General features: G+C 45.9%; 1 protein-coding gene across 2 annotated transcripts in view; it reads right to left on the reverse strand.

Annotated features, from left to right (window-relative positions):
- Positions 1-377: 377 nt before the first annotated feature.
- Positions 378-23,175, reverse strand: part of LOC147008908 (protein kinase C theta type-like) — a 58,229-nt gene continuing 35,431 nt past the window's right edge. For both annotated transcript variants that reach the window (XM_085863878.1, XM_085863879.1), the window contains 3 exons: positions 10,435-10,623; positions 7,079-7,207; positions 378-6,121 (listed from right to left, as the gene is read on the reverse strand). In XM_085863878.1, the coding sequence (XP_085720004.1) occupies positions 5,966-6,121; positions 7,079-7,207; positions 10,435-10,623 (474 nt within the window). In that variant the 3' untranslated portion in view covers positions 378-5,965. The remainder of the gene's footprint in view (positions 6,122-7,078; positions 7,208-10,434; positions 10,624-23,175) is intronic.

The following is a 23,175-nucleotide window of genomic DNA, read 5'->3' on the forward strand; positions in this document are numbered from 1 at the left end:
CTTAAATTTCAGTAAAAACTGGAAAAATGGGGGTGTTCCAAAACTTTTAACCGGTAGAGTACATTACAATATAAAAATAATTAATAAAAGTGTTTCTATAACAATAATGTAAAAATAATTAATGATAAAAATATAAATAATTTATCGAAGTAGCACAACCACTGCAGACTGGTCTCCCGCTTCCTCAAAAGGGTCCAGTATTGGTGAGCAGCACACAGTCATGTATGAATGGTGGATCAAATCAACATTGAAGTTTGCTGCTGGTGGTGTTTCTGGTGTTAACTCTTCACCATAGCAAAATGTCCCATTTTGTATCAGAAAACACAAAAAGAGCTGTCTGCTTGATTATACTTGTTGAAGAAGCATGAAATGTCAGATAAAGGTTGAATCTGTTTATTAAAACGACTGCTGCGAAATATGAGACAAAATTAGAATGAGATGGAGTAGAGCCATCGTAAGTGCACAAACGTACAAACTTTAGTACAAAGGCCGATGTCTAACAAGAAGAGCACAAGTTGTCGATTTCCCAGGTGGATTCGCAGATCATTTGTCTCGTCAAAATAATGACTGTTCCCCTAAATAAGGTTCTTCAACCATGTGTTGACTCTACAAAGTTCTCAGTACTGTTACCATGAAAGCAATACAATAGAATTACATCACAAAGCAATGTGGGGGTGAGGGGGAGGAGTGGACATGGTGCTGTCACAAACAAACAACGTTGGCCTTTGACTTTGTCCATACAATATAATGTACTGTGCACAGTTATTCAATTATTAAACATGTATTACGGTTGATATATCGTGGATTTGTACGTGGCATGACACTACACGAAGCCTTGACAGGAATAAACGCTCTACCACAAGCAGTACTCGAAGGGAGCTCCTTTGATCACCCATTGGAGGTATGACCTGAGTATATAGGGGTGCTTTGGGGCCGCAGGAGCAGTTATAGACCAGGATGGATCAGAGGTCATAAATAAGGCAAGGTGGCCAACCAAGCTGTTCAGGATATTTAAATTCAAAGGAATGTAAGCAAAGGCTTACTGTTGTAAAAGATATAGAATGGGATTTTGAACGTTCACATTGCAGGTGAGATGGCCAGGTTACCTTACTTGCTTTGTTATAACGAGATGAAGCGTCGTGGGTAAACCAGATACGGAGGATTGTGACGTTTGCAGAAGGTTTTAGATATTTTTCTATCCCATTGGAAAAGTAAATATCTGAAACATTTTCCTCCATAGAGTTTGCATTGATAGTGGGTTTCAACAGCTGGATTGTTATATGATAGGATAGATCTGGGTTAGATTCCCGACCCGACTATAAACTGTCTGATCGGTTCTTCCCATCACAGTACGCCGTCTCTAGAGTGGGCCGTTGCGTTGCAGACCCATCTGTTAGCATTGGTTGTGGCTGCAAGACGGTAAATATCCCAAGGTGCCTTTTGCAAAGAATAGGCCATTGTGTGCCAGCACCCTGGTGCAATGTAGAATTCCTGGGGTGCTGTATCAGCTCAAGAATGATGTAACCAGCGGCCAAATGAGTAATCTGAATCCTAGTCCATCCCAGTCCTGCATTTACCAACAATACCTGATCAAGTCACGGTTAAAATGTAGTTAAGCAGTTTTCATTCACAACACCTGACTTTCAAAATGACGTATGAATGCTAAATGAGGCATCATTTCCTGTTAATACCATTAGCTAGCAGCAGCCATGGTTATAACACACACACACACACACACACACACACACACACACACACACACACACACACACACACACACACACACACACACACACACACACACACACACCTCTCCAAGGTACAAAATCAAAGCCAGAAACCAACTAACAACATCAGTATTCCAGTACAGTTGCGGAATAGTAAATTGTCCACAAGCTGAAATCAAGAAACCAGAAATCAAAACAAGGACACTCTTCACCATCCACAAAATGTTCTTCAAAAATCAGTGCATCCCGAGAATGTACCTCCCGAGATGAGAAGGAGGTGCTGGCCTTATGGAGCTCAACCAAGTGCACAGAGTGACGACAGCAGGATTGGCTGAGTACGTGAAAAGTGTAACAGATGACCAAATAAATTTTGGACACAAACACGAAGGCAACAAACCTGAGAAGAGGTATCCCGAAACAACCTAGCAAAAATTTTCCACACACAGGTGTGAATGGAAGATGTCACACTTTAAACAAACGACCACAAACTCCAACGACTGCAAAAAAAAACGACTAAATAAAAATATAAAACAAAAGAACAACAGATATACATTGACAACTGGGAGAATAATAAAAGAGCAGGAGGTCCCAATTACGGAGTGAAAAAGAAGAGTTTGACAGATTGGGCATCGACAAAGAAGGCTCTTTGGAATGGCTAATAAGAGGTCAGCTCAAATGGGATGGAGAATAAATCATTATCAAGGACACTACACAAATGGCTTTTAAGTACAAGGCAAGACTGAATCAATCAGACAGGTGAAAACTGAGTCAATCTGTAAGGGAGAAACAGAAAACACGAGTCACCTCCTATTGGGCTGTAAAAAAAACTCATGTCAGAACAGCTGTATACACAAAGGCACAACAGGGTATGTGGAGTAATCCACTGGCGCATCTACAGGAATTTTAATTTCCCAGTTACACAAAACTCGTGGAAATATGAGCCCAAAACAATCATTACAAACAAGGAAGTAATGCTCATGTCCAACCTAATGATCCCATTGCTAATTGAGGTTTCAGTACTCAGCAATTTTGTCCTAAACAACACAGAAATCAAGAAAATGACCAAATACCAAGATCTCAAGAATGAAATGAAAAGATCCTGGAAGCTGAATAGCACCAAAATTGTCCAGGGATCATTGAAGCTTTGGGAATGATAAAGAAGAACTTTACAGAGATATTAAAAACCATCCCTGGGAATATTACTACAAACGAACTACAGTTGGAAGCTATCCGGGGCTCAGTGACGATCCTTAAAAGAGCCTTGAGAACAAAACCTCACATCTTGGGGTCCATGATTCGTGACATCCGTTACAGAAATGGAGTTGGATACTTCGATACCTGGGAGGACTCCGTTCCACCTCTTGAAACCCCCCACATATGGAGACAACAACCAACGACACACACACACACACACACACACACACACACACACACACACACACACACACACACACACACACCTCTTCTTCACCAACAGATGCAAATATCTGGCACAATATTCTTGTGGCCTAGGAACTAAACAATGACATATATATATATATATATATATATGTATATAAACAGCCCACACAATTACCACCACTCACTCCACCCGCTTACCCCATACATGGTTTATAGTAAATATAATCATTAAAAAACCCTGTTCATCGACAAGTCCCAGATATGACCTTCCCTTCGGTGTTAAAAAATCACGAAAGTTTGGAAGGAACGCACTAACTACGAATCTTCGGCCTTGCACCGGCCAACATCGTTGGAGGTTTCTTTGCAATACAGACTGCAAGATATCAACTTTTTGGACGAGTTGATCAGGAAGTTCTCCAACTGTTTCATCGCAGACGCACACCCATTTTTCGCACGTATGCTTACAAATACTTTTGGCTTCTTTAAAAGTTTTTTTAGTCGTTTCATTCTACAATCCTTATCTGGCAGGCATGAAACATGTCGAGGCCGCCCTGATTTACTTCGTTACTCGGGGTTCCTGCACATGCGCACCAAGCAATCTAGGGCAGCTTACGTCATTTTGAAGGTTGCGTATGATCTCAACACGTCTTCTGATCTTAAAAGGGTAATCCTTCAAATCAAAAGGAGCTAGATATAATGATTATAAAGAGCATGTCCCTCATGCTGTATTTGTCCTTCAAGTATCATGCTGATGTAGATCAGACATTTAACGTGCATTACATGAACGACAAAGGACGTTAACACTCAGTGACCACACGAATGCTGGACTGGGCTTGTACATAATGAAATAAACAATTTAGCACTCACAACGAACCATTTGGAATCCCTTTACCTCGTAATTGGTGCACCTACGTGCAGGTCCAAAATGCATGCTTTTGCCACCAAACTGTGCATACTGCAAATTGATGACAGCGTAAGCTTTTGCTAAAGCCGCTGACACACTATTAAACGAGAGTTTATAGAACACCTTACCCCATGTGATAAAAAAAGGAATTGGGTGGGGGTCAATGAGTGGCAAACTTGATTGGTTGGGATGATGCAAAATAGCGTAATGTTTTTTTCTTCCAAGTCCTGCTAAATGGAAGGTTTTTGAAAGTGGCAAAAAGGTGATTTGTGTTCTACAGTGTTCAAATATATAATAATAAGGACTGTAAAGGTTGGAGAAAAAAAATTTGGGAAGTTTACCGCCATTGATGCAGCGTCTTTTACACCACCTTATTTAACACGTTACATTAGTTCTTTGTGCCTGTTTGTGTCCTTTATGAAGTCCTTAAAAATCAGTGTTTCCCGTTTTGAATGATTTTCAATTTTGTTTGATTGCCGGACAGGCAGACAGAGTAAAAAAAAATTCTCCCTTGTCTCTGCGCATATGCGATCGGGACAAATTCAGTGCCAAAGTACAGTAAAACTACAGGTTGGTTTTCAGATTCATTTAAAATATAACATTCAATTTAAATCAAGTTATTCCTCAACCATAAACTGACGTTTGCAGACACACAGACAGAAAAAGTGAACCAATCGCGTAACCCCACTCTTAACTTTGCGCACGTGGGGTAACAAGAGGCGATTAAGAAGGTCCCATATCTCCAATGAATACCAGATGACTTGGACAATGAAGAAAGCCAGTTGGACCATCATACCTTTGGCATATACACATCCCAATATCTACTGCAGCAAATTCATGATAAACAGCCACTCCCGTGATGAGAATTTACCCAGGGCACTGGCAGACATTGGCCTACTCTTATCAAGAGATACAATGGCATCCTCCAATACCACAACCTAAATCAATACGGGACAACCGGTTGTACTACAGTCCCGTCCAAATGACAACGCTCCATGCAGGCGACCTATCAAAATGGCAGCTTTCAGTTCAGTCCAATCATAATGAACAATCCAATGGTGAACACACTCACAACTAAGCAATCCAGCAAGACAGGAAATATAATCATGGATTAATCTACAAAGGATTACCTAACGATACCACGACCGGACTGCGTATCCCTTTACGGAGCATACCAAGGCAACCATTGGTGAGTGTTGCTGTGGCTGACAACCAACCATAGACAGGTCACCATTCCATCACAGAGTGCTGCACGTTTGGGCAGGGATTTGGAATTTAGACAGGATGTGGGCACACAATGGCCTATTCTTTCTTTAACGGTAGCATGGGCTCTTTAACGTCCGCCAAAGAATGCCAGCCAACGATGACATCCGGCTTCACATCCCACGAAAGGACGATCCAGAGTGTTGCATCAACGAGTACAAGTGAAGCATCAGCATAACAGTTTTATACTCAGGTCTGGAATCGAACCTAGAATGGACAGCTGAAAGGCGAGTACTTTCCCTCTGAAATATGCCGTCTGCCCCAGTGGTGTCCTTGTCATACATGAGCCATTCTGACCTTTGAAGGTCAATTCAAGTAAATAAAGGTTTCAGACTCGGATTCCCCATCTGATCTCTCACTGTTTATCACTTCCATGTCTTAACCATATGTTTCTGCCATTGCTCTTTCAACAAACTAAAGCGATTACAAACCAGCTTTTTAAAAACCAAACTCCTTCTATGTACTGCTCAGGCAATGTGGAGTTAAAACAGCAAACAGGACTAGCCAAAAGCTTCACATGTGAAAAAATAGTGCCTTGACGATGATGCCATCAAGCCACAAACATGCGTGCAAGACCCTAACTTCAAAACATCGCCTTGATTCCCCTCCCGTTAATAATTTTTTATTAATTTTTTTTTTTACAAAGGGCCCCTCCCTTTCATTGATCCCATCATGGGACTCGCTTGTTGAGCAGAGTACTGGTGAACGAAAACCCTTGAAACAGACTTTGATCCATAGACTCGATCAAGTTCCGGTCACCCTTTGAGAGGCGAGGACGTTCCCGAAGGAATTCCGAGTCAAAGTTACGGCAGTCTCCAGGGGAGGCCTGCAGAGGTTTGGGAAAAGATGGCGGAAATTGCATGGAAGAGGAGTGCGAGTGGTGCTTTTTAAAAAGGCTGAAAAACTTTCATCACTGCAGGGAAATCGATAAAGAGGATTCATCTTAAGAAAGAAAAACAAAGAATACAACACTAGATATCTGCGTTCACAAAGCAATCGTCAAGGGTAAGCCTCCCCCGGCTTACCCTTGGCGATCTCCAGCGACTTACCCTTGGCCCACGATCCAATGATGGAATATCTTTTTCGAACTGACATTTGACCTTGACTTTTAACTCAGAGGGGTATGATGTAAATTACGCCGAAATGCATCTTCCTCTAGGCTATCTAGGTCGGGCAATCCCGTTCTGATCGGACAAATCTTAATTGAGTGATAGTGAAAAATGTTAAAATATCTATAATTGGGTCATGACCTTAAAAATTAGGTCAAAATCAAAAAAAATTATCAACCCCGCCTACTCTCTTTTCACATCATCGACACAAAATTTCATTCCAAAAGTCCCAGACGGATCTGAGATGCAGCTCGGACATTGACAGAAAAAGAGGGAGAAAAACCGACATGGTGGTTTCGTAGTCCTAGGGGTCGAAGACCTTGACCGTTAACTCCTTGGGGCATGATGTGAATTAAGCGTAAATGCTTCTTGCTCTGGCTTATATAGAAAGGGCAGTTTCATTCCGGTTGGACAAACCTTCGTCGAGTTATGATGAAAAAAATGTTAAAATGTCTATAATTAGGTCATGACCTTAAAAAAAAGGTCAAAGTCAAATATATTATGTCAAGCCCGCATACGTTCTATTCACATTGATGCAAAATTTTGTTCCAAAAGACCCACTTAAATGGTGGTTTAGTACTCCGAGGGGTCGAAGAAACTGTGTGGCACCATGAAAAAAATTGGGGGCACTAATTGTAGAAACGAACCCTACAACGTTAATGTGTTGGCCTCACCACGTGTGGGATGAATGGTGGAGGAATTTCTCGTCTCTCGAGCGCAGACCAGTCGATGGAGGAGAAGTATCCATGACAGCGAATCTTCGCAGCTGCACCGAGTCGTTGGATTGGGTCACGGTTCAACATCTGAAGCAGAACACACGCAAAACGAGCACAAGGTTGTGTTTCCAATCAGTGCTTTGATAAATTTGATGTCATGTGTCGGATAATGTAACGTCCTGCAAATGCAATCCATTACATGTATCTGCATCTAGTTTGAAGCTCAGGAGTTATATTTGCACACAGGTAAACCTGGTTTTCTTACCACCATGATATCCCGTTCGATACTCACTATTCAATAAACTCCATGAGGATACCGTAACACTTATGGATCAAGAAAACTCCACCGAGGACACCAGGGTGGTCAACAAAACCCATTAAATTTTGTAGCAGTCTGAAGACCTTCGATGTGAGCTCGTTATCATTCAATTGCCTTCTTCTCCTACTTTCATGCGCAGTATGTGGCAGTGGGTGGCATCATTTGCTGGGTGTGTGGCCGTCCCGCTGATGCAGTGCCCCCTGTAGGTTATAGCAGGAATTTGTAATTTGTTTTGGGTGCCGACGATAGCTCGCCATGTCTTTGCAAAGAGCAACCCATCGTGGGATCTTCAAAGTGCACCAACCAGTGTTACCACTGGTTAGGAAAGTTAAGATCTTGTTAATTTGAAACCTATCTTGAGATGTAGAGGATATGCAAATGAATGTCTTCCTACAAATAAAGATGCATCTTTTCCCATTGGTTGCAATGTCCAGCCATTCTGATAAATAGATTTCTTGACATTTTGATGCAAATAATTGGGTTAAGAAAGGACGTGTAACGATCTACAACTTGGAAAAATGTTGGAAAATTTCAGGTGTTCATTTTGGAATTTTTTTAAAGAGCGGTAACACTGCCACCAACTAATGATGGTAGACGAGACATCAAGTTTAACGTCTATCTGAAGGACGGCACACATTGATTCCCCCCTCTGGCTGCGACACAATTAAAGACAATTCAGAGGCAAGTGTGCATATTTCTCGGCTATCCTGCCAGGCCTGTTCAAGAGAGCAATTTCAAAATGGCGTAATCCGCCCCAAAATCTTTGGTGTGCATACGCAGAAACCCCAGGAAACTTGGAAAAGTACCTGAGAGAAAGGGCTGAGCCTCTGCACAACGAAAGACTTGGAGAACTTTCTCAGCTTGCTGAATGGGCACCTGCTCGTACAGTACTGTGAACTCTCTGAACAGGTGGGTCGGTGGAAGTGGAGGGACATGGAGGCACACAAGCAGGGACCAGGGACGACCGAAGCAGGCGCAAAGAATGGAGAAGGCAGGAAGGCACCACGGACGGAGCAACCTTTTCCTCTCCAAACGATCTCCTCTTTTTGGCGCAATCTCAACTCTCCACTACTCGCTTCACTTCACGTACAACTAACTCTACTCAGAGACGACTCCAACTCTCTTGGCTCTGCGAGCTCTTGCGAGTGGTCCCCAAAACTTCGCCCTCTCGGGGCTGACAAGACTGCGCTCCTCAAGAGGCAATGAAAGCTCTTCCCCTCGCTATCTGGACAACGCCGGCCATTTTAAAGCCCTTCCTCTCACTTTGCTTCGGCCTCACCTTGGTGCCTCATCCGGTGGGACATACAAGAGGTTATACATACAGTTGTCTCAACCTTTATCCCTAAATATTTATTACAACACACCCCGTGCTCTGTTTAACGGAGCCATCCCCAGTCCTGAAGCGTCCATCTTCACCACGGCAAGGAACCACGACTCATGCACCAAGCTGTCTCCTTATCTGTGCTCCGATTCCCCTTCTGTCCCCGAAGTGGCGACAATGTTGACACGTGCAACCTCCCGTGTGGCCTCCAGGGTACTCATTCCTCAGTCTCATCCTTGATTGACGGGATAGAGTCGGGAAAACCCAACAAGCCATATGTCAAGGTCACGGGACCAGCCTGCGTCCCAAACAAATGTCCATTGGCGCAACTCCGGGTGTCCTCGGCACAGCCCCCTTCCCCACCAAAGCTACCGTCCTCAGCTCAGTTCTCGCTCCTATCGATGTCATTGTATTTGGCGCGGTCCTCGATCCCACAAAACTCAGTCCCATGCAGACAGAACTTGGCAAAAAGGGAGTCGCCAAAGATCGAGTCTTCATTCCAGCATGATGAAGTTGGAAAAACCCAACAAGCAGAAAAAAACCAGGCAACGTCCCAAATGCATGTCGATCAGCGTGATTCCAGGCACCATGTGTGCAGCCGTCTGCTTCATCACAGCTGCCATCCACAGCTCGGTTCTCACTCCCATCAAACTCGTTGTATTCGGTGCAGTCCTCAATCACAGAAAACTCAGTCCTCAACACGCGGAACTTTATAAGAGGGTGTTCACCATAGCTTGGGCCTTCTCTCCCAGCATCACGCCGTTCGACATGCATCTAATCCCACTGAAGCTGTCGTTTTTAGCTCGGTCCTCACTGCTTTTGAAACTGATGTATTTGACGTGGCCCTCGGTCCTTTTCCTCCCAAGCAAGAGGGTGGTGGCAAATCACGCCGCTTCCATCTTGCCACCGTTGTGTGTGTGTGTGTGTGTGTGTGTGTGTGTGTGTGTGTGTGTGTGTGTGTGTGTGTGTGTGTGTGTGTGTGTGTGTGTGTGTGTGTGCGTGCGTGCGTGCGTGTGTGTGTGTGTGTGTGTGTGTGTGTGTGTGATATCCATGGCCCACACTAGAGTTCACAAACAGCAAATTGTATGAACCCGACAATTCTCAACCAAGGATATTTCTCAGACTGTCTTCCTATAGTATTTCCCCGAGTCCGATTTGCATTCCGGAACACAACAATTATGTTTTACCACCTCGAAATTGGCACTTTTTCATTTAAATGCTGAAAGTTATGTTTAACACACAATTTTAATCACATTTTGCGCTAATTACGCCAGGTTAAAGTGCCCGGCAAGCAGAACCTAGTTAGTATAAACACACACTCACAGATCTTGCGTAAAAGGCCTCATTTAGCATTCATGCATCATTTCAAAAGTCCCGTATTGCTGAAAGAACAGTTAGCCTCCGACCCCTTCTGAAAGACAGTGTTCTGAGTAGTGCTGCACCCCATACTGATTCTACCCCCAAAACACATGTCGGGTCAGATCAAAGTTTGTAATGCTAACACTTGAGCATAAAGTTCTTCGTTGAGCATACTATTGCTGAATTACCCTGCCATTGGTTCTTCAGAGAAGCTTTTGCAACATTTGCGTATTAAATTTGCATGCTGTTGATGTTCAGTGTTGGACCATGATACCGCCAAGTATCGCTCAATTTATCTGTTATTCCCATGCTGACCTGTTGCAGAAGGTGTCGAGCCTCAGTCGTGATCCAACTTGGATAGCTTGGTGTCTCTGTGCGAATTGACTCAAATAGTTCTTCCTCTTCCTCCCCGCGAAATGGAGATTGTCCAATCAACATCTCATACAGCAGAACCCCAAAGGACCACCAGTCCACTGCCACACCATATCGCTGGCCCTGCAAGATCTGTTGAGAAAAGCATGAAAATAGGCAGCTTGACTCAGAAATACCACCACTGTTAATGTTCGGTTGTTGCAAATGTTTTATTGAGGAACAGGAGGTGCTGCTGGAACAAATCAGGGATCGAGAACAAACATTTATGAAGGGAAAAAATAATTCACATCCAATGATTAAATGTGTCATGTGGACAAAGGCTCAGGTCAGACATCTTGACCACAGAGTTGTCTTCAACTGGTATCTGCAGGAAGAGATTCCAAACCAGGTGTGGTACCACTTAAAGACCACCTTGTGGTCAAAACGTCAGACTTGAACCTTTGTATCTGGAACCAATATATTGATCGAGTATACCTGCTGTTTCATATATACTGTACATACATATTAGGGGAGTATCTACGGAGGGTATCCGTGCATGCCCCCCCCCATGACTCAACCAAACCAACTTTTTGGCCGAAGGTCTAATGTGCCATTTAACGAGAGGTCATGTGGCCTCCTGACCGGGGAACGTGCCCTCGGCGATGCTCCAATCTTATCTTGATTAGATCCAAACCAACCAACTAGCTTCCTTTTATGGTCCTATTACACATTTGAGATGTAAACAAAAAAAAATTCCCAGCACTCTGGCAATATTCAAGATGGAGTCCAAAATGGCCGTCAAAATGGGTAAAATCATAGAATACGGTATATAACATCTCAAAAATGTGGCAAATGGGAAAAATAATCATTGGGATTTGGTTCCTGATCATTAGCTACTAGTTTCTGATAATTGGCTGTGTACTGCTTTCTGCATTTTGGGTGGTATTGGGCCTCTGCTGCAAACACATCAAATCCTCGGATTTGCCTTAAGAGCCACTCATGATTGTTCTCTTCTGCTATTTGCAGCACTTTCTGCCATCCATCACGTTCAAATGAAGAGGTGCCTTCCTTTGTGTCAATGCCTGCCTTTTCACGTGGATTCGGCCTTCAGTATTGCAGAAAATACAATCAGGTTCAAAATTAATATTTTCTGATGCCTTCTTGCGCTTTACCCTTCCTTCTTGGCTGGTTGATGGTCCAGGAGCTTCAGGATCATTAGATGGTTTACTAGCTGTTAACCTATGTAGGTTTAGGGTAAATCTTTGGTAACATCCTCAATGATAGCCCTCGTTCTCCTGGATCTCATCAAGAATGCCCTGACAGATATCTGTCATTCGATATGAAGAACCTGGTGGTTCAGCTAAGCGACGATCCCGTATATTTTTTGAGGAGTGCCAATCTATCACTTGGATTCGTCAAGTCTGAAAAATATGTGAACGATCCATACATTATTCCAGACGTATGAATGACACAATGTTCCCGTTTGCGTTTTCTTTCCATTTCAACAACTTTCTTTTGACAATTACATAAAACGATTTCTTGCTTGTCTGACATCTTGACTTGTGATCTTGGTCTTGACTCGCTACAGTCTTCCTAAGCTAACCAATCTAACCTGGAAAGAGAAAAAGAAAATACACATAAAAAGATTTGTACACATAATACTTGAGTGTATGTAAATATTCAAAGTGCATCGGTGTGTGTTATAGGGGTGTGTTTGTGTGGGTCTTTACATGTGTGGGTGTGTGTGGGGGTGTGTTTTCTGGCTTTCAAATTGTCCACCATCTTCAATTCCAAGTACGATAACAATAATAAACATCCTTGATAAGAACTAGTGTATGCCCGTACGTGCGTGGCCGTACGCGCGTGGCCATACATGCAAAAAAAAAAAACTTTCAAACCGTGTGCCAGAAACAACAACCACACAGGCCGTTCCTTCGCTTTCGCATGCCCGTACGTGCATGCCCATACATGTGTGCCCGTACGTGCGTTGCCGTACATGCAAAAAAAAAAATTCAAACCGCGTGCCAGAAACAAGCTCACAGGCCATTCCTTCGCTCTTGCGTGCCCGTATGTGCGTGGCCGTACATGGAAAAAAAAAAGAAAAAAAAAGAATTGTGACGTCAATCATGACGTCATAGCACCGTGTCCTGTCATTGGTTTGGTAAATAAATGGCCATAACTTGGGAACCACTAGTCCGATTAATATCAAACCTTGAAAAGGCACATCCACAGGGCCCCAGCAATATACCTGGCAAGTTTCAATGAGATTGGACCAGTGGTTGTCGAGAAACAGCGGTTGCAGACAAACACACAGACACACAGAGATTGCTGGAGTTATAGATAGATTACAAGACGAATATTCCATGGTTCTGTCCCTCTATTATTATTACATTAATGATTATTTGAAGCTGACATTTGATATTCACGATGATTTTACAATTTTTAAAACCATTTTGAACTCCATCTTGGATTTTATGAATGGCACCAAAACATAAATCACCACATCGGCCTATTAGTTTCTAATAATCAGAAACATATATTACAATGAATGCAAATATTAATTTACTGGAAATTATTCTTCGTTTCAGGCTGTTATATACAATTTTCTATGATTTTGCCGATTGTGGCGGCCATTTTGGACGCCATCTTGGATTTGAAAAAATGGCAACAAAGCCAATTATCATAAACTAGTAACTAATGATGAGGAACCAAATTCCAATGATGATTTTTCCAATTTGCCACATTTTTGAGATGTTATATACCGTATTCTATGATTTTACCCGTTTTGGCGACCATTTTGGACGCCATCTTGAATATCGCGAGAGTGCCGGGAATTTTTTTTTGTTAACATCTCAAATGTGTAATAGGACCATAAAAGGAAGCAAAAAAAAGTTGGTTTGGTAGAGTCCTGTGGGGGGGGGGGGGGTGGGTGCATGGATACCCTCTGTAGATACTTGACTATATGTATGTATATATATGTAAGGTATACTGTATATATTGTTATGGCCATGGGTACCGAGTGTATTATGAGGGGGTTAATCCTCGTTTCTGCTCAGAAGAACCGGACCTGGGACCACCGTTCACAATTAACTTTGTGGTATGGTGGGTTGCTTAACAACCACGAATGCCAATCAGTTAACCACGAGTTCCAGTATCTACCATCTAATTTGGCATTTAACGAGAGGTCATGTGGCCTCCTGACCGGGAAATGCGCCCTCCGCGATGCTCCGATCTTATCTTGATTCGATCTTAAGTAAGGCGGCTGAGCGTTTACCACTGGTGCACGCCGACTATGACAGGTTAATTCGTTTGGGAATTACCTCCCAGTCTATCTAAGTTTGGGCAATGCTGGATTAATGGAAGGAAAGGACAAGCAAGGTGTGGAGATCTTGCTGTCAAACCATGCTGTCAAAGTGGAGAGTTTGTTTTCAAACCTCGATTCAGATTCTGCAACCGGTCCAGACGGCATCAGCCCACGTGTCCTAAAAACTTGCTCCTCTGCTCTTGCTCACTCTCTTTCTGTTCTATTCACCCTCTCATTTGCTCAAGGTCATCTTCCATCTGCTTGGAAATCAGCAAACATTACCGCTCTGCATAAAAAGGTGCAAAAACAGATCCCTGCAACTACAGACCAATCAACCTTCTCCCAATCATCAGCAAGGTTATGGAATCCATCATCGCTTCAGACATTAAAATCCTTCCTCTTCTCGAATCGCTTGATTTCCGATCATCAATTTGGTTTCAGACCAGGTCACTCTTCCCTGGATATGCTGTTTCTGCTCTCCCAACAATGGATGGAGGTACACAATGCCAGACATGAAATCAGAGCCATAATCCCGAGACAAATTGTGTGCTTTTGACATGGTCTGGCACCCTGCCCTGCTCAACAAACTCTCCTCCTATGGTATCCAAGGAAATCTCCTCTCATGGCTCGCAGACTTTCTCTCCTGTTGCAGCTAACGTGTGGCCCTAAATGGTGCTCTCGCATCCCCTCTTCCAATCCAGGCTGGAGTTCCTCAAGGCAGCGTTTTGGCCCCTGTTCTTTTTCTGGTTTTCATTCAGGATCTCTCCGACTCCCTGGAAAATCCTCTTTATCTCTTTGCTGATGACTTCACCCTCTGCCGTACCATCTGTCATTCCTCAGACTGGCAAGTAGCAGCTTCTTCGTTCTCTGCAGATCTGGATAAAATCACAAACTGGTCCAACACGTGGAAAATGTCTTTTTATGTCACACTCTCACTATGTCTCTCCGAAAGGATCGTTTGGAACACCCCCCCCCCCCGCCCCCCAATCAACTTTCTCAACAATCCTTTGGAAGAAGTCCTTTCATTCAAGCTTCTGGGTATCACTATCTGCCATGATCTTTCCTGGGAAAGCCACATTTCCAACCTAGCCTCCAAAGCCAGTCGCCGACTGGGTATCCTCCATCGTGCAAACTCCTTCCTCGGCCCACCTGAGCTCCTGACTACATACAAGCCTTTCGTCCGCAGCCTGATGGAGTACTGCTCTCCTCTCTGGGCTGGTGCTCCTTCCTCTCACCTTTCTTGGCTTCATGCTGTGGAAACCAAGACATTTATGATCATTGGCATCTCCCGCAGTGAGGCTGAGTCTTTGAGCCTCTTACTCTCTCACCGCAGGCAGGTCGGCAGTCTTTCTGTCTTCCACCATCTCCTCTCCGGTCTCACCCCTCCCCTGCTCTCTCTGCGATATGCCCCCCCCCCCATATTTCTGCAGGGTGCTCAATGTCCGCCTGGAACCCCCTTCTGGTGAAACTGCCAAAATCACGAATCACTGCTCACCTTCACTCTTTCACACCTCTTTTTTCCCGCCTTTGGAATAAACTCCCACTCTCCTCAATCCCATTCTTCCCTCCAGGTCTCCAAAATAGCTGTTCACCATCAACTCTTATCTCCCCCCATCCAAAACCACGATCTTTTCTACCCCAGTTAATCCACCCCAAACCCGCCTCAGTCAAATTCCCTGCTTTCCTTGCCGAAAGTTCCCTGTTGTGTAAGGTCCTGAAAGTCCCTGTAATGTCCATCTTGTATACCTCGTGTTCCCCACCCCATCCCTCTCCCTTCCACAGATCTCCTAATGTCTCTGTTCCCCACCGTTTTGTACTGCCCTCTCCCACCCTTCTTATCTCCTGCCCCCCTTGTTGTGCGTTGCGTGTTAGCTCTGTTACGAGCCTCAACAATGTATACAAAAAAGGCACCGACAGGTTGAAACGCAACAAGGAATTTGGAGAAAAATTAATAAACTGAAGAACTCTGTATTTCCTTGTGGTGGAAATGGATGAATTCAAATCAATCAAAATAATCTCAAACGAATAAAGAATTCAACAGGCATTGATAGAGAAATAGACAAAGAGCAGATGCTCATCACTATGCCTTATTTAACAATTAAACATGAGACAAGGGTAGCTGCAGATCATTGAGGGGGAAAAGAAATCCGCCCTTGGCTAACCAAGGCAGAAGTCGTCGTGCGTCCAATAAAATGTCCCAAAATGTGTGAGCGTGCCTTGGTCCACTGCCAGTGCCCTGCCAACCGTGCATCCACCTGCAAGCAGGCTCGAACACCAATGAACGTCATGTCATCACCCCCAGGAACCAGCAGGGACGCCAAGAATCAGGAACGTCAAGAGCCAGGTACCAGTAGGAATGGTCCAACCATTACCAACCGTCAGGAGCTATCAGGAGCTGTAACCAATGGTCAGGAGCTGTAAGGAGCTGTAAACAGTGGTCAGGAGCTGTAAGGAGCTGTAAACAATGGTCAGGAGCTGCAAGGAGCTGAAACAAATGGTCAGGAGCTGTAATCAATGGGCAGGAGCTGTAAGGAAACGTCAGGAGCTGTCAGCAACCATCAGGAACTGTCACCAACCGTCTGGAACTGTCACCAACCATCAGGAAGGCAGTCCTCCCATCCTCTTTATGGTCGACCAGTGTGGGTGGAACCTCAAGCAGACTTCAGCCAAATCCAGCTTGCCTATTGGTGCATCGCTGCACGTGACCTCCAACCGTCAACCCCTGTGATCATTCCTTCCCCACCATCGAACAAGATGCAACTCAAGTGAACAAGTGAGGTGATGACCATCGAACAAGTGAGGTGATGACTGGAAAGCGACGCGCTGTGGCCCAAATCCTGCTCCTCCATTGCCGACCGGCTTTGGCACGGCTCGGAGCTCCTGACTTAACATGGGGGCATGCTCCCCGAGCCGGAACCCCAGCCGTGAACGGGCACCGAGTGCAGTCTGAATGTCGGATGGAAGCGAACTTTTTCCGCCACCCACGAGCTCCCTCATGAGCCAAAATGCACACCCGGAACCCGAACTAAACTCCCAGATCACCCTTATTGTGACCCCTCCTCGTTGCCCCCGGTCTTGATATGGTCTAGCAACTGGATGAGGGCTGGATCAATTCCGGACGCTCACCCAGGACATCCCCGGTGAGATGCGGTGGAGCTATTAGCGTCTGTTGCGTGGTCAAGCATCGCGCGGTGCCGAGGACAATCCGATGCCGCCCGGTGCTCCTCAAAATAGAGTGGCGAATTGTAGAGATGCAGAGATACGAGGGGGTGCGGGAATATTTTTCCCATGTGCGGGAGGCATTTGTGGTCAAAGTGGTGAGATTTGGTGAGCGTGGTGTGAAGTAAGGTGAGGTGTTGGTTGGGAATTGGCACGCATATTTGAAAGGAATAATGGCACGCAATTCCCGTGTACGGGTTGTGTAGTGTGCAGTGGAGATGTGGATGATCCGTGCCATGGTAGGCATCGTTGTGTGCTTATTAACAATTGCCTATTGAATGGTGTGTGTGCTTGCATGCTTGTTATGTACTCTGGCTAAAAGGACAGGGTTAGAGTAGGAATCAGAGTATGAATCATGGACATTTATTTGACCGAACAACAAGACCGATGCAATGCACTTCGTCCCGTTAACCCACTAGATATGAGGGAAGGACTAACTACATGAAGACTAACAAAATAACTACCTGGGGATCACTGTATGTTGGGTGCCATTGCCTGAGAGGCATGCGGTTTTGCATAACCGCAACAATATTGTTGCGAATTTTCCGCCCGCCCAGCGTGCGCACAACCGCTTTAGCCAATGGCGGCCATCTCGCCCGCCGGACGGACAATTCAGTCGCGACTTTCCGGAACAACGCCGAAAACCAGTCACGGGTGTGCTCCACGCGCACACCACGGCCTAGTCAACACTCTGCCCGCGCGAGACAGGGTCAGTCGCCGAATTATCGATATACCTAAGTATTCACGCGGGCAGACTACTGAGAGACCGTACCTCAACGAAGGCCTGCTTGGACACGAACCGCTTAAGCGGTTCATTCCGTTCTGGGATAACCGAGCGGTGTATTATCGCCAGGCCTCGTTGGACCTGATTCTATTATCAGATATTTAAAAGCCCACTAAATTCCGAGAGCAATACGGCAGCTCAATTGTGGAAACGAACGGACACAACAAACGGGTTAACATTTCAACACGCACATTTATTATTTACACACGTGCACAGTAATGCAATGGAAAAGGTGAAACACGCATGTATTTATGCAAGGCAAAGAAAAGCAATGCAATCAACAAAAGCACGACAAGAAGAACTACAACCGTTGTCTATTTATTATGTACAATTACTTAAACAGGTTGACTTAAGGACACGGCTCCACATCTCTCATACAAAAACCCCAAAAATGAAAAGAAAGAAGGAAAACGTGACCGTGTGGTGATTTCCTGGGGCTCCGTCCTCCTTCGCCCGTTCTCGTCACGACCGATCCAGAGAGCGAGAGCGAGAGCGAGAGCGAGAGCGAGAGCGAGAGCGAGATTCTCCTCAGCGCTCGCGTTCCTGGTAACGACTCTCCCACTCTTTTTTTCTATGCTCGCGTTCCTCCTTTTTATACCCATGCCCCACCCCTTCTCAACTCCCACCCTTCCTTCCAGAACATGTGGGAAACTTCCAGAAGGAAGCGTTTTCCCGCCAAATTAGGGACGCACGCACCGTTGCCTGCTTCATTGCTTGGGTTTGCACCCTTGTCCCTTGGAGGGTGAAATCCACCGCGTTTGTCAGCTAAGATGCCATTCGTTGGTGGGGAGGGGGAAACGGGGACCGTCTGCTTTCCCTCGGTTGGTGGTTGAGGCGATCGTGGTTGGTGGTTGAGGGGAAGGTGGTGGTGTTGATCATGGTTGTTGTGAAGTGATTGGTCCAAAATAACGATAGCGAAAGAAAAACGGCTAACTCAAAGATCACAGCCCTGTCAACACGGATAATTCCCATTAAACAACGGTGGAGAAATCTAACTGAACACGGACTCATCGGCACAACTGAACCAAGGACCTATATGGTACTCTGCGAATTTCCACAGCCGTAACACTACCCCCTCCCCTTTTTACAGACTCGGCCCGAGTCGTCGAATTTTCGTGTGCCATCATGTGTAAGTTTCCCCTCGTACATTTTATCTTCGGATCCCTGAGTGTGACATTTAGTGTATTCGTGTCCCAAAAATAAATAACCCACGGGCTGGGTAACTAACTAAACAAACCCACTCATGCAGACGACTTAACTAAATTGCTGGCGCTACAACAAACATGCAGGGGGCGCAACTGATGTAAATTTTACCCTTAACTTAACTTATAATTTTACACTACACCATGGCCCAGGACTGAGGAACTCTGTGGGAAAAGAAGCAGGGAGCCAGGCTGCTCACACACAGTCTCTGGCTCATGAACAAATGCAGGTGACATGGAATGTGGCCGGCTGCACCAATGCAGTCCGAGGCCTCCCCCTTGAAATGAGCGCAGTGAACACAAAACGGTGCACGGGCTGCACAAATGCAGACTCTGTGTGCGGCTGCCTGCAAGGCAGTCCCTGCAGAACACTGAATGGGCACTGACGCAAGCAAACACAAGCAACTGAGCGGATGGATGGATAACATGGTGCACGGGCCGCCAATGCAGTCCCGTGATGCGGCTGCCTACAGGGCAGTCCCTGCAGAACGCGCGATGATCCTGGCGCACATGGTAATGGACAGAAATGGGGGCAAATGCAATAAAAAGGGCTATCAGGCATGGGGTCAAGGCAAAGGCAGGCAGACAAGGCATGGCAAGGCAAAACAAGGCCGTTGAAGCAAAACAGCCTGTAGATGAACTGGCCGGCACAGGCCTTGTAGCAAAACAGCCGGCAAATGAAGCTGGCCGGCCTCTGGTCTTGTCCTGCAAGTGTGTGGAAGGAGTGCGGTGGTGCTGGCCACTCGGAAGGCGGGCTCGGACCTACCTTACTGTCTCCCTCCCAACCTATCGCCTTTGCCTGTCTCTGTCCATACCCACCCCCTCAGTTTGCAAACAATCCCCAATTTAGCCCCAACTTATTTTTTTTTCTTTTATTTCCATTATTGTCCCTACTATAATTTCGTCTCCCGAACCCCCTTTATGGTCTCTGTCCGGCTAACCTACCGTCATCCGAGCCTACTCCCAACCCCTACGTTCCCTTCCTGGAGGGGAATAAGGGAGAGCTAGTGTCCTGTGTCGAGGCCCAATCTAAGTCTCAGAATGGCCTCCTCATATTTCAACGATCTACTTCCCCAAGGTGAGTCCAGCGGCCCACAACGAGCGAAGGGATGGATGGTGCGGAGGGGTACACTTCCTAATCTACCCTAACTATTAACTTTAAACTACCCCAGGGCTTTCCAAAAGTGCCACTCGCTTAAACCGCTGGTTCTAACAACCAAGATTCCCATCGCCTGTGTTGGTGTCCTCACAATTTCTGGCCTCGCCCTCGAATTTTTCCTCGTGCCCTCGCACGGTTTCGTGGCTGGGACGCATGGCTCCCTTGGCAGGAACTACCCTCTGCCGATTCTCCAACGATGGCACCCCCGGGCCCTGCAACTGCCTCCGAGCTGAACAGCTCCCTAAACACTGGGGAGTGCCCTCCCTGGCGACTCCCCTGAAACGCTCACTTGGCAGGCTGGTGCCCCGGGACCCTTCCCTGGCTGCCCGTGCCAATGGCGCCCCGGGCCCCGCATCATGTGGGCCCACCCGTGCCCACTACACTATCCTGGCCCCCCATGGACCCTTGGCTTACCGCGGCCGACTAGCCCGGTGCCCGGTGTACCCACTAAGCGATACTCACCATTCGCAGCCACGCTCCCAGCCCGTCAACAGCTCCTGCACCCCTCCAAACGGGTTTCGAGCGTACATTCCCACCAACAGCAAAACGACCTCCATTTTGTCAATTTGACTAACCCCCCTAACTAACATTATACTGACCCCAGGGTCCCTTGGTTGGGAATCACTCCTCCCCCCAATCACTCATCACACCATGCATTCCACATTCACTCCATACACAGGCTCACTGGCCTCACTCACTCAACATGTTTGTTTTCCATTCTCCAACTCACATCGCTGAATACCGCCATTCTTCTGACTGCATCACCTAACTACCTCGTGCTCCCTCGTCATCCCTTACACCAGGGGTCGGGAACGTGTGGCTCGCGAGCCAGGTGTGGCTCTTTTGATGATTGCATCTGGCTCGCAGATAAAATTGGAGTTTGAAACTCTCAAAGCCCAATATTTCTCGTGGAAGCTTTACCTATAGTTTGAATGGTGTCGTGCTTCATTCACGTGCAGGGCTGAACTTGGCAGAAGGAGAGAAGAGAAAACGCTTCCGAATTGGCTGAAGCGGTTTTTGTTTCGTCCAGTCATGCGGCCGAGGCGACTCGTGATTTCGGTTCCTCCAATGACGTGCCGCTGCCGACACGCGTCACGGAATTCATCTCGACCAATCACGCGCCACCGCTGAGGCGACAGCATCCCAGAGTCGGCCGGCCACGCCGCACCTCTCGAGTATATAAGCCCGTGCGCAGGCCAGCCAGACTCACTATTTGCCAAGCCTCAGTTGGGTCAACATCTTCATCTCTCTCATTTTCTCAAAGCTAACCCTTCGACGAAGAAGATGGCGAAAATAAAAAAGATGAGGAGTATCGTACATTTCAGGACGAATGGGCCGAAGAATTCGCCTTTGTGGAGAGAGCAGGTTCTGTGGTGTGTCGAATTTGGAATGACAAAATTGCATCGATGAAACGGTCGAATATAAAGCGGCACTTCGACACACGCCATGCTACCTTTGCATCAAAATACCCTGCGGGAGACAGCAGAAAGAAAGCGTGCCAAGAGCTACTAAGCAGGGTGCAAGCCAGCCAGCAGCAACTCCGCGTATGGACCCGGCAAGGTGACTATAATTCTGATAGCTTTGCTGGATCTTTAGCAATAGTGAGGAACGGAAAACCATTCACAGATGGCGAGTATGCTGAAACGTTCATGCTGGATGTAGCCAATGAACTTTTTGATGATCTTCCGAACAAAGACAAGATAATCAAACGGATGCAAGACATGCCTCTGTCGGCAAGAACTGTTCATGATCGTATCATCATGATGGCAAACCAAGTGGAGGAGACGCAAGTGAAGGACATAAATACAGCGCCGTTCTTTTCCCTGGCTTTGGATGAGTCAACAGACATAAGCCATTTGTCGCAGTTCAGTGTGATTGCAAGATATGCTGCTGGTGATACACTGCGTGAAGAAAGTCTTGCTGTTCTGCCAATAAAAGGGTCCACAAGAGGTGAGTATTTATTCAAGTCTTTCATGGAGTTCGCTCAAGAAAAAAATCTACGAATGGATAAACTTATCTCGGTGTGTACTGATGGTGCTCCGTATATGGTGGGGAAAAACAAAGGATTTGTGGCGCTTCTCCGTGAACATGAAAATAGACCCATCCTAAGTTTCCATTGCATTCTACACCAGGAGGCACTTTGTGCTCAGATGTGTGATGGGCAGCTTGGCGAAGTGATGTCGCTGGTCATTCGTGTGATCAACTTTATTGTTGCCCGAGCCTTAAATGGTCGCCAGTTTAAAACACTGCTGGATGAAGTTGGAAATAACTATCACGGTCTGCTTTTGCACAGCAATGTGCGTTGGTTGTCAAGAAGGAAGGTGCTTAGCTGTTTTGCGGCTTGCCTGAACGAAATCCGGACTTTCCTTGAAATGAAAGGGATTGAGCATCCTGAGCTAGCCGAAACTGAGTGGCTCCTCAAGTTTTACTATCTCGTGGATATGACTGAACATCTGAACCAGCTCAACGTGAAAATGCAAGGCATTGGAAATACAGTGTTATCCCTTCAACAAGCCGTGTTTGCTTTTGAAAACAAGCTGGAGCTCTTTATCATGGATCTTGAAACAGGTCGTTTACTACATTTTGAAAAACTGAGACAATTTAAAGATGCATGCACAGCAAGTGAGCCCACTCAAAACTTTGATCTCCACCAGTTAGCTGGCTTCACATCCAGTCTCCTACAGTCATTCAAAGCACGCTTTGGAGAATTTCGTGAGCACACTCGTCTTTTTAAGTTCATCACCCATCCAAACGAGTGTTCACTGAACACAGCCGACCTGAGTTACATTCCTGGTGTCTCCGCCAGAGATTTTGAAGCTGAAGTGGCTGACCTGAAGGCCTCAGACATGTGGGTGAATAAGTTCAAGTCACTGAATGAAGATTTGGAAAGAATCGCACGACAGAAAGCAGAGTTGGCGAGCAAGCACATGTTATGTGGACAGAAATGAAAATAACTTCAACCCGAAGACCAGCTGATTATCAAAACTTGGAACGCGCTTCCTGTCACACACCTCACACTGCAGCGTGTGAGTATTGC

Source organism: Eptatretus burgeri, chromosome 18 (genome assembly GCF_056783735.1).
Source record: "Eptatretus burgeri isolate ZD-2024b chromosome 18, Ebu_testis_v1, whole genome shotgun sequence".
In the NCBI taxonomy this organism is placed as follows: domain Eukaryota; kingdom Metazoa; phylum Chordata; class Myxini; order Myxiniformes; family Myxinidae; genus Eptatretus; species Eptatretus burgeri.